General features: G+C 40.3%; 2 protein-coding genes across 5 annotated transcripts; both read right to left on the bottom strand.

Moving 5' to 3' along the window:
- Positions 1-955: 955 nt before the first annotated feature.
- On the bottom strand, positions 956-9,613 carry gaa (alpha glucosidase). Of its 2 annotated transcripts, XM_023423237.2 has the most exons (19): positions 8,591-9,585; positions 7,744-7,895; positions 7,100-7,265; positions 6,492-6,588; positions 6,240-6,359; positions 5,919-6,037; positions 5,561-5,692; positions 5,280-5,390; positions 5,046-5,159; positions 4,751-4,835; positions 4,452-4,569; positions 3,851-3,984; positions 3,467-3,618; positions 3,097-3,245; positions 2,832-2,973; positions 2,539-2,637; positions 1,805-1,969; positions 1,526-1,678; positions 956-1,382 (listed from the first exon to the last, which is right to left on the bottom strand). In XM_023423237.2, exons 1-19 carry the CDS (start codon positions 9,119-9,121, stop codon positions 1,317-1,319), a joined length of 2,805 nt encoding a protein of 934 aa, XP_023279005.1. In that variant the 5' UTR covers positions 9,122-9,585; the 3' UTR covers positions 956-1,316. The 2 variants fall into 2 exon arrangements, 1 of the variants encoding a protein (XP_023279005.1); XR_015438276.1 differs by lacking the exons at positions 956-1,382; positions 1,526-1,678 and having other exon boundaries at positions 1,953-1,969; positions 2,539-2,620; positions 8,591-9,613.
- Positions 9,614-10,278: 665 nt separating this feature from the next.
- Positions 10,279-17,947, bottom strand: samd9l (sterile alpha motif domain containing 9 like). 3 transcript variants are annotated; one of them, XM_087178519.1, is made up of 4 exons: positions 17,590-17,947; positions 16,336-16,461; positions 16,075-16,139; positions 10,279-15,657 (listed from the first exon to the last, which is right to left on the bottom strand). In XM_087178519.1, the coding sequence occupies exons 3-4, from the start codon at positions 16,076-16,078 to the stop codon at positions 11,036-11,038; spliced, it is 4,626 nt and encodes a 1,541-aa protein (XP_087034645.1). In that variant the 5' UTR covers positions 16,079-16,139; positions 16,336-16,461; positions 17,590-17,947; the 3' UTR covers positions 10,279-11,035. The 3 variants fall into 3 exon arrangements, with proteins under 3 accessions (XP_087034645.1, XP_023279079.1, XP_087034646.1); XM_023423311.2 differs by having other exon boundaries at positions 16,383-16,461; XM_087178520.1 differs by lacking the exon at positions 16,336-16,461.
- Between the last annotated feature and the right edge of the window lie 1,013 nt (positions 17,948-18,960).

Genomic DNA, 18,960 nt, shown 5'->3' with positions numbered 1-18,960 from the left:
AACTTTCAAAGTAAACCCTGCCTTCATACGCACGCGGTGCAGGGGCTTTTTTAAAAAACATTCGCGTCGCTTTATTTTGTAAGCTAAGCATTTCTTACTTCCTATAATAATTCGGTAATGTGTGTGTAACTTGATTTAGCAGCTACAGACCAATCCCACAAATTTCACCGCTTCCGGAATGTCACAGGCTGTTTCTATCAAACAAACCGGGAATTTTATATTTCAGATGGAAAACACTGAGAAAATCTGAGCATGACCACACTTTTACACTAACCAAAGTCATCATCCGACCCAGCCTACCATAAAATCTGACCTTTTTCATCATGAGTGACGTTTTTAAGGTCACTGGCAAAAGCTTGAATGCAGTTGGTTCATCATCAGGACCAGAGCTGGAGTCAGAGCATCTCGTTACACAGCTGCTGAGGGTTTGACCTCGCTGTTTAAAATCTGTTTTAGTTCAGGCAATAAATAATGTACACCCTCACTAAAGTAATAAAATGCAGTTTACTGCTTACAACATATAAATTTTTTTTTTTTTTAAATGTGTAAATTGTGTTTTGACTCAGAATTTTAAATTAGTTGTAAATTTGGCTTGGGGGTGGTAATAAGTGATTCTCCTATTATAAGTTACAATAAATCATTTACAGTATATATTTACAGTGGTGGTGGTGGTACATGCAAAGGCTTTACTGTAGTTTGGGAGCATACTCACATCCACAAAAGATTTTTCTTAACATTATGTTTTAGCACCATTTGTTGCTTCACAACACCTTAATTTTATGAAACTATTATGTTGATAAAAATGAATAATTAATGTGATGAATCTCATTTCAGAGTAAAATAAATGAAGACAGCATGAAACAATATATGCAACGTCTTGCATATGTGTGTGTCGATGAGAACAATGAAACCATCTGCCAGATGCTCTAATGCAGTTCAAATGCAGACAAATTGATGGTTTTTCACAGTTTTTTATTAGCAAAGCACTTGAGGAACAAAGATGATTTTTAAAAAAAATACAAAAGGACTACAAATAGTTATAAAAACTATATACAATTATAAGGCATTAAATTTTCTTGATTCAGTGCAGCACTTAACAACAAAAGTAGCTTTCATCTCAAGATGATGGCTCCCATGTTTGATGTTAAAACATTTTTAAAAACCTGCTTACAAAGGCGACAATCTGGAAAATGAGACAGATCAAATGTAAGGTGCATACTGAGCTCTGGAGTGGTTGGGACAGCTAAAACAAATCAGCTGGTCTTTTCAGCAGCTGTGCAGAATGCTGAGGCTCATGTGTAACAGTGTTCAGTGCATCAGAGAGCCCATTGGACTGTAAACACCTCTGACATGGGCAAGGCCAGGTTGGTTACTGTCAAAGCCTGTGGGGAGGGACAGACAGATAAACTACTTAAGGCTGACAATCAGAGACAGACACATAGACACTTACCTGCAGAATGACATCATTATCTTTCTATGGAGGACAAACATCTGAGGAAGTAGTGCTGAGTCACACAGAACTCACCTTGGTATCACTGCGGTACATGAAATCCCTGACTTCCTTCCCGTTGGCCAATACATAGCGGGGTAGTGAGGGAACCCCAAAGACCTGCAGCCCTCCCAGTATCAGACCGTCCAGGGCCCCATTCAGCCTCAGAGGATCACTCACAATCTGAGACTGAAGAGGAATTGGAATCAGTAAGTTAGTAAACAAACGTTTGACTCAAGTAGTACGGTAGTAAAATGCAAAACACTGCTTATCAGCTTTTCATTTGCAAATACACACCACCGGTCTCTTCCCTACCTGTCCAGCAATGAAGGTGACGTAACAATAATTTCCCATTTCGTAGGTGTCAAGACTTTCCCCGTCATCCCAGAACAAGTCGCCCCAGGCCCAGCCGCCAGCTGACAGTGCCACCGTCAGGAAGAAAGGGTTTCCGCGTGAGGCTGTGCTTGTCAAAGCAGGCTCCTTCACAAGAAAAAAGCAGATCAAAGAAAAGATAATGAAAAGTTACAGAATACACGCTTCCTTCCAGAGTATTTCAGCTAGTTTTTCTTTTACTTTAAGACATCAGTCAGGATGTCACGATGGTTACAGGTCAGCACAACCTGATACAACACTTGATTACGTGCAGCCATGCCACAGCCATTTTACTCAAAGTTAAGGTTAGCAATAAAGTAACAATTGTGTTTACAAAAATGCCAATGTTTTGCCAGTGGCTAAAAACTGATTGTTACGCAACTAGATATTAACCAGCAACAAACAACAAACCATCAATATTCTAATTAACAGTAAGACAGTTACCAGTGTGCACTGCTTGTTTATTTTACACCAGTTTCAAACATGATTCTGCTAAAAACTGCTAGAAACTGTAAGTACGAATTCTAAGTACTCGTTCAACCTGTTTCAATTATGTATTGTGGCTTCCCCCTCATCTTCAAATATTTTATTAATAATTCATCTACTAAATTTTGTCTCCAACTGAAATGATACAAAACAGCTACATTTTGGTATTTTTTTCCAGAGCAGACACCCACCTGTTGGGGGATGATGTGTCCCTCCCTCACATGGACGTTGATGGTATCCAGAGGGGCTGGCAGAAGCAGGTATTGCCCCTTACTGTAGAAAGGTTGACCCTTGAGATCAAAACACAGCAGACCGAACCCCAGAGGGAAACTGGTGAACACTAAACGTCATGTGTTACTACAGGACACCACAATCGTGGTGGCCTTTACCAGTTAACAAACAAAAATTGATTGATTGAACCTTGACTTAAAGCCAGTTATACCAGTTATTGTGAGAGTCAATTGATAGGGGTTGAGCGACTCACATTGTGCAGGCTGTACCAAGTGCTGGGGGGCAGGTACGCAGCCAGCTCTACTGACCCTTGTTCTAAAACTGGGCTAATGAGAAGAGAACTACCCCAGAGGAACTGCCTGTCTATGGTCTGACAGTTAGGGTCAGTGGGAAATCTAAAACGGATGGATACACAAATACATTCTTTATTATTTTTCGTTATGTCAGACAACAGTGAACAGAAAAGAATTAAGGCAAGTAGAAAAGAAAACAAGATGAGAAGAGAAGAGGACACATACTCCATGAAGAGAGGCCTGGCCACAGTCTCAGCAGAGGTATGTGCACGATGAAAGAGTGTGTAGAGGAACGGGAGAAGGGAGTAACGAAGGTTCAATGCACTCCGCATGGCTGCCCGGGCCTTCTGTCCAAATACATAGGGCTCCTGAGGCTGAGGGACGCAGACACACAGAAACACAGACAATGAGAGGAGATTGAGTTACCTCTATTCATAATACATGAACCAGAGACACATAGGAAGAAACATGCAAGGCAGACCTCTACTTCAACATAAAACCCCCTGAATGTTGCTGTTACAGCACAAAGTATATGTATTTGAACTAACTCAAAAGACACACACAGGGAGACACACAAAGATTGTCTCTGTCTCACAGCATTTGGCTTGTCATTGTGGTTCCTCATAAACGGGTAGAAGGCCCCAAGCTGCATCCATCGTACACACAACTCTTCAGTGGTGTTGTCTCCAAAACCACAGACGTCCGCCCCCACCAAAGGCACCCCGAACAGGCTGAACTGCAGCACCGCTGGAGGTGAACAGGTGCAAAATGTCAGTGTAAATCTATCAAGTGATCTGTGGTCACTTGAAAACAAAAAAATAAAAATTTATTTTTTCAACCACGTACAAGTCCATCAAAAATAGCCAATATATCAGAATTGACTCCCCTATGAAAAATCACAGTGAAGCAAGACAGTATTATTCCATTTCAGGTAGTGGACTGTGCACACACAGATCTTTCAGAAACAACATCTCCTCACCAGGGATGGAGTATCGAAGCTGCTCCCAGTCACTCCTCACATCACCTGTCCACACTCCAGAGAAGCGTCCGATGCCAGGGTAAGAGGAGCGGGACAGGACAAAGGGTCTCTTTCCTCGTACCTTCGTCAGGGCTCTAAGAATGGCAACCAACCACAGAGGGAATAGAGTATACAGGACACACAACAAAAGTCAAACAACAACTACGTCCATATATTCTGTGATTTTACAGTCAGCTCCAGTATACTAGATTCAAAAATTAAAGTCTTTACTATGTTCAAATACCCAATAAACATACACTGGCAAGGCAAGGGCAACTTAAATTTCAATGAGCTACTTAAAACCACTACTTACACTATATGTTCACATACTGTTCAAATACAAACATTTGACTTCTCTGTCAATTGATGTCAAAAGATTTTACTTTATTTTTCCGTTACAATAGTGTGTTATCTGTCCTCTGAAGATAATAGCTTGCATAAAATGGACATTTTTGCCAATTGCTACTCATTACTTATTGATTCATTTTATTCTGCTACTCAGTGAAATAATTCCCTCCCTGCAAAACTAGCTCTGCAAACTGCATCTGACGCATAGTCTAACCTGTTAGTGGCATAAGCTTCTGTCAGTCCGTACATGTTGTGCAGGTTGTAGTGAGTGGACAGCCTCTGCTGAGCTGACATACAAAGAGTTCCTGAGTTCAACTGGCCTCCAACCACCCCTGTTAGTATGACAGGCAGAGATGCAGTGAACGGATCAGTTATGTGTCTATAGTGATTTACATGGTATCTTGTACAAAATCAAATCTACTTTGTTATATGAATTGACTGTAGATGTAAAACCAATACTATTCGTATGACTTTAGATGCTATCAACTTGTGACACTGATCCAGTGCACTTACTGGGTGTGTAGGGGGGGTTCTCAAGAACACTGTCAGGACAGCCCCCCACTGAGCCCTGGACAAAACTGGCTGGTTCATTCATATCCTGGGTGGAGCAGGGGAGATAAACAAGGAAGGACACATTATCATTCTTACTGTGATTTTGTGGTGCAAAGCAAATTAAACACATAACCACAAAGTCAGTTTCAGAACTGAAAACCTGTCCTTAAAATTTCAAACAGACCTGATATCTTATGTCTTAATCATAGTATTGGTGGCTAAATAACATGTGGCTTTTGTGTCTGTACATACTCACAATCCACAGTCCATCCACAGGCACTTTGGAATGAAAATCTCTGATGCAGTCCTCCCACCACTGTCTGGTCTCTGGGTTGGTGAAGTCGGGGAAGGCTGTTGGGCCGGGCCAAACCTAGATACACAGTATGGAAATGTGCATGACAACCACACACAGGTTAAAGCACAAATACATACTGTACACGCCTCACAATGTGACAAGAAAGTATACAGCCTCAGAAAAAAGAGGTCTAACCTTCCCTATCAGGATGTGTCCTGTAGCATTTTTAATGAAGACGTCTCGTTTCAGTCCATCATCAAAGGGAGGGTAAGTTCCAGGCGGGCTGGTGCTGCTGATCCCCGGGTCCTGAGGCAGAAACCAGGAGAGCATGACTCAGTCACAAGTTAAGAACCTTTTACTGCCACCTACTGGGGATACATTGTTAATGATTACACGTGATGTGTATACTGTATGTGTGTCTTTTTCTTTTGAATTAAAATATTTACTGAGGTCTTCTAAACTCAAAGATGTCGCACCAGAATAAGGATGTACTTCATGCCTCTCTTATGGAACTCCTCCACCATCTCCGGGAGGTCCCCAAATCGCCAGGGGTCAAAAGTGAAAACCCTGAGCTTATTTGCATAATCCAGATCATTCCACTGCACATCCTGATGATGAAAGAGATAAAGTCATTTCATGAGGAGTCCAATTGCATTTAAAACTCTAAAAATTGTGTGACTGTCCGTGGATGTCACAACAAATTTTCAAGTGTTACTGAGTGTTGGCAATGTTGACTTTAACACATTCACAAAACCTCGGTCTGATTATGACATCATTTGCACAAGAAAACGCACAAATAGTACATAGGGAAAATATCCTGTAAACCTAACTTACCAGTGGAAGGCTGGCATTGTGCATACGTTGTGCAACCTTGCGAGTTGTTTTAGTGGTTGTGTAACCCCAGCGACACAGATGAAAGCCCAGTGACCAGTAGGGTGGCATCATGGGATAACCTGGGGACAGATAAATGACAACACTGAAACACAGAAACACATCCGCGCTTTTCCAGGTTGCTTCTGGGCTCCGTCAAATACACACATGAACATGCTTTTACAGGTTTTCTACTACACATTTTCCCTTTTGGTATGTACAGTATGCCTATTGCTGTTGCTACTTGGAGATGTTTTATTGAATGTCAACACTGAGAAGACATACCAATGACCTGGAGGTACTGTCGTACAACACTTTGAGGGTCAGGACCCAAGAATATATACAGGTCCAGGATTCCTCCAGTGGACACCCAGGTGAGAGCCGGGGTCGGCTGCAACATCACCTCTACAGAAACATTAGGGAAGACATTGAGCAATAACTAGTATCTTCATAAGCTAGAAAAAAATCATGTTCTATGGAAGGTGAATGAATAAAAATGTCTGCTGTGTGTGTCTTATGGAACAGATAGCTCAGTACCAATTGCATTGCTGTTGAGAAGGAAAACTCCATGTGCCAAGCCATCCTCCTCCTGTACTACGTAGAACGGGTGGGAGCCATAGAGGTTAGCATCGGCCTGCAAAGAAACACAGCATCTACATTTACACCTTGAACACACAAAAGGAAAGAGTTCGGAGATGACCAAAAGCAGCAGTACTGTTCTGCAGAGACAGCTTGATTTAAAAGTCTAAATATTTTTGCTTTAACATGCTATGAATTAAAAGAAGTGTGCAATATATATACATCACTGACATGTACCATAGACCCAGTGTTCCTAATCTCATGGGCTTGTGTCCCTTTAAAGTGAAGTAACTACTTGCAACCGCTTGTCAAAGGTTATATGTCCTTAAGTTGTGTGAGCAGTTCAACCACAGAACCATGTTCCCTTCTCAGATTTCATTAAAAAGTTTGTTTTATTTAGGTTTTAGAGACTTGAAGAGGTTAAACATTCCTGTCTTTCACCAATACTAGAAAAAAATTAACCCTTGTTTTGCATTTCCTCATTGTTATCTTATTAATTATCCGTTTACCCGTCCGATTTTTCTTGAATCTACTTGAAGGGTCCTGACCCACTGCAATAGACTCACATGAGGTGCCATGTCTCTGTTCCAGAGAGTCAGAGAGGTCCAGTTAAGATCCAGGAGGAGGGAGGTGTAATGCTCCCCAAGGCCAGACACAAGGGAAGAGGCCAGTGCGGTGGACAGCTGCAGGTACTGGTCGGCAAACAGCAGAGGAGCCACAGTGGTGTTCATACTGCACAGACAGGACACAGAGAACAAACAAACATGAACAACATAATGATCATGACAAAGCAAATCATCATATCTCCAGCAATTTTCACACTTTTGAGCTCATTCATAACATTAAACAAGAGAAGTTTCAGTTCAGCCTGAATAAACAGTAAAATAAAATACAGACATGTAGGAAAATTAGTTAAATAAGAGTTGAAAAAATATAAAACACTTCAAAAGAGGCTGAAACATATTAATGAAAGTGGAAGGTACCAGCTACAATGATACGATACAAATGACAAGCAATGAATACATTTCATATACATCAGTGGTACTATATTACTATGTGAAATTTTTTTTTTCACAAAATGGGTATAAAAAAGCTGGAATTGGCACAAGCTGACTAGGCATAAGTGCATAGGTAAGGGTGTACATATGTTACTATGATAGCATCTATAAAATGCTTACGATTTCGAGGAAAACTGAAAAGATGCACTTACATCACATTTCCATTGGATTTACGTCGCACTATGAAACCAAAAGGGTCAGACTGGTACTCAGTGGTGTAGAGGGCATCATAGGAATCAGCTCTGCTCTGAGGAATACCAGCTGGGAGCTTGACTTCATATCGCTGAGATGATGGGTCCTTCAACTTGAGGGAAAACATGTCAGTTCAATTTCGTGCCACTGCATCCTAATAAACTCTGTGTGTAAAAGTAGAGGGTTTAATCTCTTGATCTACGACACATGTATGAGTAAGATAAGGTCTTACTATTGTGTCACTGTTTCGTTCACACAACTATGCTAAGCTCACATCAGCTGACAGGACACCACAAAAACATATAAGCAACATTCACAGTGCTGTGTGTACATTGTCAAACTATTCAGATTGTTAGAACCTTTTTCAACAAAATTCATGAATCACAAAGAATTGAAATTTTGGATATTGAATTGGATATTGGAATAATCTGAGAAAATAGTAATTAAACGAATACATTTTTTTTCAGGCCTTTGAGACAAAGTAACTATTCAAATTTTTGATCATCTTCACCAGAATATTTCAAGGTTTCCAGGGTTAGGGGTACCATTTCATATAAAATCAACTCTTAACTATAAAAGAAAATGGGAATCACTTTCCACTTCCAAAATCACACATTTGTTTTACTCCTGAATATTTTTAATCTGCCAAACTCAATAGAAGAAATTTTTTACTACAGAATATTTTCCAGTCAAAGTCATCAATACTTGACATCCAAATCAACAGGGAATTCAAGGAGACCCTCCTGCACTGTCTTCATCACATCCTCCTGAATGGCTGTAGAGGAATACAGGGTATTAGGCACTCACAGTGAGGTGCAAGCAGCCTGCAGTCTCCTCAATGACTTCCAGGCTTAAAGTGGAGATATCTCTGGGGAGATAGGAGGCGTTGGCACGAGTCAGGGTGGCACCCTGGCCTCTCGTGGTGGGAGTGAGCGGACCCATTTTATAGCCAGGGTACAAACTGGGGTAGAAGCACCAAGGTGGTCCTGCAGAGTTGGGCAGAGGGGCATAGCAGCATCCCCTCTCCTCACACTGTGTCTGGCTGAGAAGCCTGTCCCTGGCACAGTCAAACCGACTCTCTGGGGCCATGGTGCATTTATTACCTCTGTAAATATCAGTCTCTTGGGAGCTTTCAGGTTGGATTCCCCTGGACTCTACAGCATTATCCTGTGGTTTGGCTGGATTATTAACAAGTCTTTCATGTGCTATGATCTCATTTTGCCTAGCATTGTCTGACCGAACCAGTCTGGTTTCATGGTTAGACAAGTGGTTCATGTACATACATGCTGACAGAGCAGATGCAAGGACAACAGCTAAAGTGAAATTATACAGACCCATAATGCTTTCACTAGAGATGCACTGCCAGGTCAAAGCGTTCTGAAGTTGAGCTCTCTCACTTAGTTCCTTATATGGTGTATATATTCATTTACAGAGTAAGCAGTACCTATTACAAGAAGCCACCATGAGCACATAGCTGTTTTGTTCATAATTTTTGGATGCTAAAATGTTTCTCATTGGCTCGGTGGCAGATGGATTTACCAAGTTACCTAGCTGTAAACTAGCAATTAGCTATGACGCAGCTCAGTGGGGAGCTTTTATTTAGCATTTCCCTCCAAATAAATTACCTGCGAGCAGTGGCAGAAAACACATTTTGTTAAAACGCAGCGGAACAAGCAGCATTTTGGAAAAGTACGATGTCTATAATGACATCACTTGCCTGCAAAAGAAGACAGCAACATACAGGATAACGTTAAACTAGGGCAAGCATACAAGGACAAAAGTGTTCAAACTGCTACAGCTGCGACTTTTTTTTTCTGCCTCTTCCTGTCTAAAGGATCAATCACAAAAACAAACATTTATTTCGTAATGTTTTATGTCATAAAACATAAAAATTCCATACAAACCATTAGGTTGCTTTTATACTATTCTGAGTTGGAAATATTTAATTAATTAAACATAACATTGTGTTGATTAACCTTACTCGCCTTAATCTCAAAATCTGGTCTACTAGTCCAGAATGTTTTAAACCAGAACTAAAATTAGAAATAATATACCCCCCATATTACACAACTTTCACTGGTTTCCAGGAAATTTTATATTTTATCATTTCTAGTAGGTATCACAATGAGCAAATGAACAATGTCCTTTAGGCTGTTTCCAGGTGTAAAATCAAAACATACTGAGCACTAGCAATTATGACTTAACAATTGGAACAAGTTTATTAAAAGAAGATAAAGATCCTGTCATAAGTTTCAATTTTAAGCTCACTTACTTTGACACTCCAAAGTTGAAATGTCTTATTATGTTAGTAGCACACCATTTAACTTTTAGAAATATTATTTTACTTTGCTTTCTGTACAATTGCTAAAGTTAGTAATTAAATTGTTCCACTGTGAAGTCTTTCTTGTGAGAAGACTTTCACTACCAGCTGAACTTGAAAAGACAGATGCAGTTTGTACAAGGAATGACACCATGAAAAATGTAACTGGAAAACATTTTTTAGTTTTAGTCAAGTTTAATTGTATTCAACGACACATTTTACATAGTCAAATATTATCATTATATATTTAAAGTATGATATGTGCAGTACTCCAACTTGCTTTATTTGCAGTTTCATGTTGAAAGCTAGTAGATTTCCATAGCTTGTGTAAAACATATTCAATATCTTTACAAGTACTTTCCTTAACATTTTTCTTTTGCATATCAATATATATCCACACTCTTCTCCAACTGTACATATTTTTGCTCTTTAGCTCTTAACACAATCAAAAAAAAAAAAAAACATACAATTCCCAGGAAAATGACTTTGTTCTTTTATAAATAGCTGCATATAATTCCCTTTTTTCTACATAGTATCCAGGACAGCACAGAAGAGTGGGTGTAAGCTTTATGCCAAGTGTTACCCGCAGTCCATCTGAACTGAAAATACAATTAAAAATAACAAGGTTCTAGACACTGAATTAAACACGAGAGCTAAAAGATTCTATTGAGTGGCAAATTCTGATTCTGAAGTACAACAGAGAAAAATGCAAAATGTAGATATCAAACCATCTCATATTTTACAAAACAATGCAAAGACCATACCATGTGTTAAAACATTTTTAGTCACATATTTTACAAATGTTGCCTGCTTGATAATCTTGCAAAGGAGGGCTTGGCGTTTTGAACTGATCATATTTTCTTGCTCCTGTCAGTGTTGTGGATACTGGGCACATACTTCAGCAAGTGACAGGACCATTGTTCAAAGACAAACTATTTACTTGGAACAATGTTGTAGGCAACTGGGCCTCTGAAGGAGAACCCCAAGTAGAAGGTGACGTTTTCATTACTATGAGGCACTGAGGGTACATGAAGAGGCAGTATACTGAACTTCTTTTTCTGAGGGCCCTCAAGGTACACAACTCCATCTTCAGTCCATCCAGAGACACTTTTCAGCATCATGGCAATGTCAGGCTTTTTCCACGCCTCACCACTGAACCACTTCATGCGTTTCTCAGAGACTGAGAACACCTTTATGACCTTTTCAAACTTTTTCTTGTGGACAAATTTATCCAATCCATTCCCACTGCCCAGAAAAAAATGGGTGTAAAGTCTTCTCTTTCGCTGAGGAATGTCTTTTATCTTGGCCCAGTAGCTTTTTTCCATGTGTTCAACAGCCGACTGAACAATTTCATATTTGCCTTCTTTCTCATGGTCTGTGTCATTATCCTCTGGCCAGAAAAGCAAGGTAAGCAAGAACAGGGCACTTGGTGAGCATTTCTTTTTATCAGCTGGGAACTGAAAACAAAGTGCCTGTAGATCTTTAAGAGGAGCAATCTTTGGAGCCTGTGGTGACAAGCAGTTCAGAGTAATGTGGGCCACTATGTAATTTACAATATCCCTCTGGCCAAATTTTGCCTTTAGTGGATTGCTGGGGTAGAGAGAAAGGATGTTCTCTAGAAGACGTACAGCATTTCTCTGGTCAGTTAGCTTTGAGAGGATGGATATTACATTTCCCCCACCAAGGTGACAGATGATCATGCGTTTTTGAAAAGGAGTCAGATTGGTTGGGATTGATTGCCCAGGCTGTAATAGTGCATTACAATAAGCTTCACTGAAGTACTTCCCAAAGTCGGCAGATCTTTTTGCCAACCATTTCAGAGGATGGCTCAGGCTCTCTTCAGGACTTTGAGGAATCTCTTCTTCATCTGCATCGATGTCTGTCTGGAAGTAACTGAGGTCTTCTGAAATCCATTCCAAGGCATCTTGCAATGTCTTGTGAAGATCTTTCAAACGACCATGAAATGGTTCCCAAGCATCTTGAACTTCCTCTGGAATGTAATCTGTTGACAGGTACTTCACGCATTCTAAATGGCCATTGGTTCTGTTTGCAAACAATGAAGAGATCAGTTTGAGCAGGCTGCATCCAACTTCAACTTCAGAAAAAAATCCTGAACTGTTCATGTTTTCTTTCTCTGCCTCAGCTGCTCTCTCACATTCTTTGAAACACTCGATGGCTTTCAGCGCAGTCTCCACGGCATCTGCTGTAGTTTGGGCTGTTTTTGGTATTTTCCCATCTTTAATGGCTTTGCATTTTGCTTGGAACCATTTTCTGTACACCTGCCCTTTTGTGTCGAGTATGTATGAGTGGTTGGGCAGCTGTTTAGCTGCTGTCTCTGCCCAGTACTTTGCCTCTTCGAACTTTTCATAAGTATAATGAAGACGAGCAAGTTGTTGTGCAAAGAATGGATCTTTATGGAAATGCTCGAATGCTTCCTTGAGTAACTCAATTGCTTTGTCTGGGCTTTTCTCGTTTTCACGCACATGCTCAATCAGAGGAGAGAAAAAACTATCATATTCATCCCCTTTGCTTATTCTGGATCGCGTTATGAATAGTGCTCTCAAGAATGACTGATATTCCTCCCTTCCAAATCTGTGCTCAAAAAGCACATCCTCACAGAGCATCCTCATTGCCAAACTGCTCTGGGTCTGTTGGTTTCCCAGAAGTTGTTGGAGAATTTCCTTTGCAACGAGTGGGTGGATGATTCTGATTGATTCAATGTAGGTCTTGTCATCTCTGAGGTGCAAGAAGACTAGTTTAGCCTGATCACTGAGTGATCTCTCAAACTCATGCTGGCGAAACCTTTCCAGGCGCATGGTTAAATCTAGCAAAGCCTCACAGTGGGACCGAGAGATGAAAGAGTTTTGAACATAAGTGTTCAGCAGTGCTACATAGTGAATGAGGCGAGTGACAACAGAATGATGGTCAATATCTTGGAGCAAATGTTCCACAAACTGTTGGACATAACCCTCATCGAATTCTTCGGTCATCATAACAAATGTCATCATGAATTTAGGCTCATATCGTTTCTCAAGTACCTTTCGTTTTCCAGCAAACTTTTTCTTCTCTACCGCAGACAGTTGGTGAGTGACAGCCACATTCTGTAAAGAAAACTCCTTGCATCTGCTCTCTGGATCATGGGATCGCCTACAGCTCAACAAAATGAAACATAGTGTTTCATTTTGGACTCTTTTGCTGTTAATTGCAACCTCCAGTTCATTCTTGAGATCATCCAGATATTCTTTGTCTGAGTCTTCAATGAGTAACAGCACAGGAAGACAACTCTGTGGACCTTTTTCTTCATATTCTCTTAGGTCAACTGCATGTTGCGCAACAACAGAAGCTGAGTATGAGGGCTTCACAACAGCACACCTTAGATCTTTCCTGTTATTCCACAACACTTGTCTTGCCACAGTACTTCCACCACTTCCTGGATGATGGTATATGTTTATATTAGTCACTGGAGGCTGATCTGGATTACGTTTCAAAACATCCTTGAGAAGTTTGGAAACATCATGATAAGCATCTCGTTCAATTACCTCTCCAACATGCTTGCGCTCACCAAGCCAGAAATTCAACCAGGTCACTCTCCCACCACGGTAGAACTGCTGTTCAATGTTTGCTTTCTTCTCATCAATGAAGTCTTCGCTTGTTTCATCACAGTGATTGACAGTCAGAATTTCTAGAGAACCCATCTGTTCCTCTTTGTTTGTTTCAAGAAGACATATGCCTTTCACAAAGACTGGCAAGTGTTTGCTGGCACCGGCTTTTACAGATTGTATTGTCTGCAGAGTTGCATTAACATGACTCATTTTCATCCCAACAACACTGAAATTGTTCACGGTTTCTGTTCCACATGATCCCTCTGCAAAGCTTTGCCATTTCTGGAAATTTTCCTGTGATTCACAGATGCAGATGATGTCTTCATGACCTTCCATGTCTGTGAAAAACTCATAAAAGGTGTGTAAGAGTGGTTTCTCGACTGGTGATGTGAGAAGGAACATGACCTGGAACGCCCCTTTTGGCAAGATTTGTTTACAAATCAATGACACACATTCCCTCAAGAAGGTCATTTTTGTCTTGATCCAAGTCATTTCATCACATGGAGTTTCATTTCCTTTGAACTCAGAACGGCCATTACAAAAGATCCAGCTAGTTTGATCAAAGAGATGCAAGTTGCTTGTGAATTCTTTGATGCTTGTGTCACTGGATATCCTGTAGCTCTGCAGAGAATGCATGTTTGGAGCATGATGCTGAAGGTATTTACTGCAAAGACCTGAAATCTTTGATTCTGGGTCAAAGTCAAACACACAGAAAATGTTCATGTTAAGCAGCCAGTCAATGTTGCAAAGATCGTCAGGTTTGAATTTGTTTGTCACGAGTATGAACCATTTCTCCTTTTCAATGAATTTCTTCCCATCACTTGCTAGCATTGTGAGTTTCCTTCCGAGGTCTTGGCAGATCTCTGGAGCGTAGAGGAACTGATTTTTCTCTGCTTCGTCTCTTTGAGCATCCCGATCCCTAACTCGCTGGCAGAAATCACTTAGGTCTTTCTCACTCACTGGCTCGGTTTTTGAACCCACCCTCCGCAGAACCGCTTCCTTCTCAAATTCCACTTTGTTAGCTGACTCTTTGAAGTTTGGCAGACGAACTGTATACACCTTGCCCTTAACAATTCTGATTAAAGGTACAATGTCAACCTCTACCACATACATCTTCTCTGTATTTTCTCGATCCATTACTTCGATGAACCTTGGTGGCCGCACACACAGGCGTACATGCTCCTTGTCCAAGGAGAAACTCTTTTCAATGTGGTCCAAAGCATCTACATAAATGTCCTTCTCTTTCACAGGGATGCCAATTACCTCACCATGCACGTATCCTGTATCCTCCTTGCTGTCCATCACACCAAAGTGTATTGTGCCATTCGATCTGATATTCATGCAGCCAGTCGCAAATTTAAGAACCTCTTTGGCAAACTTAGCTTGGAGTCTTGTGCGATCCAATGCAGCAGCTACAGCAAAAGACTTATATTCATGGCATGGGGAGATCAAATTAAAAGCACCCGATTCAGGTAGCAGGACTGTGTGCTTTACATATATGTGATCAATCCCTTCTTGATCAAATGGTCGTGGTTTACAGTCTGCCTTGGACATAGACATTTTCTGAGCAGTTTGTCTCTCCTTTAAGACACCTTCATCTCTCACAGGAACTTGTGCTGAAGGATCTTCACTTGCTGTAGGACACTGAACTGAGTTTTGATTGTTTTTCTGCTCCAGCTCAGTTTTTTTGCCACTGGAGGGCTTTTTCTTCTCCTTTGATTTTTGCTGGGAGTTGAGCAGCTCATCTCTCTTTTTAATAATCAAATGAGCAGGCCCTGATTTCATGCAAATCTTTGCCTTCAAAAAGTCCTCATCCAGCGTAAGAAGGATTTGTCCATCTACTTCTTCCTCACAGAGCTTTTCTACATACTGCTCCTTCACTCCAATGGATCTTAGCCAGGTGCTTACTTGAGATTCTGTCCATTTCTTGGGTGACTGTTCAGGTTTGTCAGCTAAATAGTGAGAAGAGACAAAACAGCAATAGGTTTAATCATAAGTGATAGAATAAGAGAAGCACTATAGTTCTCCTCCATACTGCAGACATATTTGTAGTTTGCAAATTTAAAGATCTTTGGTAGTAGCTAAGGTTATGACGATGAGCTTGGTGATTGATCAGGGTTCAGAGCGATGCCTTTGTCAAGGTCAAGACAATATTTGGCTTGTTTTACCAATAATGTATTAACTTGTTCTTATTTTTATATATAGTAGTAGTAGTATTAAATATGATGATAATAAGAATGATAATAACATAATAATATTGAATGTAATTTGCCCCACCATAATTTCAAGTCAGCACGCACACACACACGCACACGCAGCCAACTGACTCCGTACACTGGACATAAAAAACAACTAGTCATTCCACTCACCCATGATTTCTTTTCTCCTTTCCTCACATTAACAACTTCTTTGGTGTTTACTTATCACCTTCAATCTATAAAATAAAGTGTTATACAGTTACATTCAGTCCAATATCATCTTGCATACAAATTAACCTGGCTCACAGACAGACCAGTTTGAAAGTTTCACCACAAAGTTTGAGTAGATATACAGTATCTACTCAAACTTCGTGGTGAAACCTTCAAACTGGAATCACAAATAGATTTGTTAGCAAACAGCCAATTACATACAGCAAATACAAGGCATGATTATCATGTTGAGTTGTGTGCCTCGTCACCTGTGTAAGTCCAATGTTAAGGCTCCAAATGAGCAGCAGGTCTGATCTCCATCTCTAGGCCATATCCATGAGCTTGGACCTGGCAATGGGGATAGGTGAAAAATAACTTAACTCATAGCTTGGATTATCTTACCTGTATGTAAAACCAAGCAGTAATAGGTAACAACATCATAATGTGATTAATCTATGCAATCTATCTCATATTCGATAGAAGTAAAGCAACAAGGTTAAAATATCGGCAGGAGTGTCTAGCTTTACATTTCCATTTTATAATGCTACTTTTTCAACACATGACTGTAGCCATCCTGTCACAGTCACAGCCATTGCTACAGTGTTGGGGAAGCTACTTTGAAAACATAGCTTTGCAAACTACCGATACTTCACACTGGAAGAAGTTGAACTACAGCAAAGCAACCCTTGAGAGAAATCTAGTTAAGTTAACTAACCTACTTAGTTCAAGCTAATTGAAAAAAAGATCAAATTGACAATATACATGTGATATAACACACTCCTAATGGGAAAGTGCAATGCGTGTCAGCTTTAGTTTTGTATACAATAATGGCTCAAGTATTGCCCTAGTGATCCAGGCTGAATTTCCGGGAGCTTTATCCATGATGACGTCGCTGTGTGATTACTGAAAATCCCCGCCCGTGGCTTTTGTGCAAGTATGAGCAAGCACAAAGTTGAAGTGTATTGTGTACTGGTGAGTGCATTGCATGGGGCATGTCTTGACAGCAGTCAGGGTGTCAGAAAAAGGGACGGGGCTGTGTTCAATCACGAAGTGAAGCAATCATATAACAAGTCTGTTCTGTAGCTAAGTACACAAAAAATTAACTGCTTGAATCATAATGCGAATATAGTTGAGCTACCACCACACTACTGCAAAAATGTAGGTTGAGCACAAGTTCACTTACTGTACACTGCATAGCTAGGTTAATATATAGCAATAGCAGAAGTCATTGGCTGCCACTGTAGCTACAGCCATATAATCGTTCAACTGTTAGCATACTTTGTGTTATGTGAAATCATAGTGTTGTAACTGAGAGGATTTATTTTAAGTACGGATATGTGGTATAACCGTTAACCACAGAAAAGTGTGAGCTCCATACCGCACAATGGCGATTTCTTTTTTTTTGTAATATGAGTAAGTCAAAAACCAACCACCAGCAAAAAAATAAATAAATAAAAAGGCGATGATTGTTCTTACCTTGAATAAATTCTGAGAGAAATCAGCCTTTGTCCTCTTCCTGGTCCTGATTGTGAGAAAGAGACACTTGTAGTGCGTTTTTCATACGCTGTCGCAGAGCAGACTGTTGCTCTCCACGTCTCTCTGTGGTCTGGTACCGTACCGCGGGGTGGGCTGCACTAATTGCGTCTGCGCAGCTCCCCTAGTTTCGTTTTTGGGAAAATGGGAAATGCTCCAGTCACAGAGCTGGAGCCATGAATAAAACATCCACGGATGAACTCCACCAGACACCCAAGACTACTAGACTCAAGTATACAAAACCGGCCATAAACCAGCCAGGATTTTACCATTTAAGCTTAAAGAAAGTCATTGCCATTCAAATGAGAAGAAAAAAAGGGCAGAGATCACCTGTTTGACCCCTGCATTGCCATTTGTCACCACATTATGTAACTTTGTTGAACCACACCCCAGTATCAAGCAAGGAGTGACAGTATCAGATAAGGTACAACTGAACAGACTAGCCAGAGCAGTTCATGTTTTTTGGATTATAAAGCTGTTCTAGACACAGTTTATGCCATCTTGCTCCTGCATGTTGTTCATAGTAATGTGCATAATCTGTCGGTATGATCTACATTCTGAATAGTTTGCTGCCTTACTTTACTGTAATGGCTTTAACACCTAAGCAAGGTAGGGTGAGTAGAGCCATTATCAGAATGTCACTGGGAGCAAATAATGTAACTAAAGTGTAAACTGATGAAAAGCTCACTATAACAATAATCTTACATAACTGAATGGCATACTGTCCAATCATCAAACTATACACACGACTTAGACTGTCCTACAAGCATACAGTAATGAGTGGCATATGCCAAATGATAATGTCTCAGAGTCTGGCTAATCTCAAATTCTGAGAGTTGGTGGCCATGTTCAAAGAGCATATGTTGTTTTAAACTCTAGTCATCCAATTTTGCGGGAAGTAGAACGGCAGGCAAAGTAAGATGTCAGTGTCTCAGGCTAATTTGCTTTAGTACATGCTCATTTGTTTACACCAAGATTCACGGCTGGTTTATTTCCATTTTCAATAATATATATTAAATATATATATAAACATGTATGTTGGTGGAACATGAATAGAGCACAGTAATTCACATGTTCTGGCTCCGCACAGCCCTGAGTTTTACTGTATTGGTCCTTTTGATCACAGATCATATTAATTTGCTTGCAGTAAAAAAAAAAAAAAATCCCACTTGTGAACAGCAATACTTAAAATATATTAATATGATATACTTTAAGCCACACTAACAAACGTGAACTGTAGCAATAAACATTAACCCAGACATTACAGTACATATCAGCTGCTTAGATCACCTGTAAATAAAACTATTTGTTAAA

The sequence above is a fragment of the Seriola lalandi genome, unplaced genomic scaffold (genome assembly GCF_002814215.2).
Source record: "Seriola lalandi dorsalis isolate HSWRI2012SDOR001 ecotype SW California unplaced genomic scaffold, Sedor1 jcf7180002054690, whole genome shotgun sequence".
Lineage (NCBI taxonomy): Eukaryota > Metazoa > Chordata > Actinopteri > Carangiformes > Carangidae > Seriola > Seriola lalandi.
The sequence above is the reverse complement of the archived record's forward strand: the minus strand, read 5'-3'. Positions and strand labels throughout refer to the sequence as shown.

What these genes read in the sequence shown, in the direction of transcription:
- gaa (XM_023423237.2), bottom strand. Translation starts at nt 9,121, where the DNA reads ATGGGTCTGTATAATTTCACTTTAGCTGTTGTCCTTGCATCTGCTCTG. An exon ending in CTGTGGATGGACTGTGGATT is followed by an intron (nt 4,836 to 5,045) that starts GTGAGTATGTAC and finishes TGCTCCACCCAG; the next exon opens with GATATGAATGAACCAGCCAG. An exon ending in GACACATCATCCCCCAACAG is followed by an intron (nt 1,970 to 2,538) that starts GTGGGTGTCTGC and finishes TTTCTTGTGAAG; the next exon opens with GAGCCTGCTTTGACAAGCAC.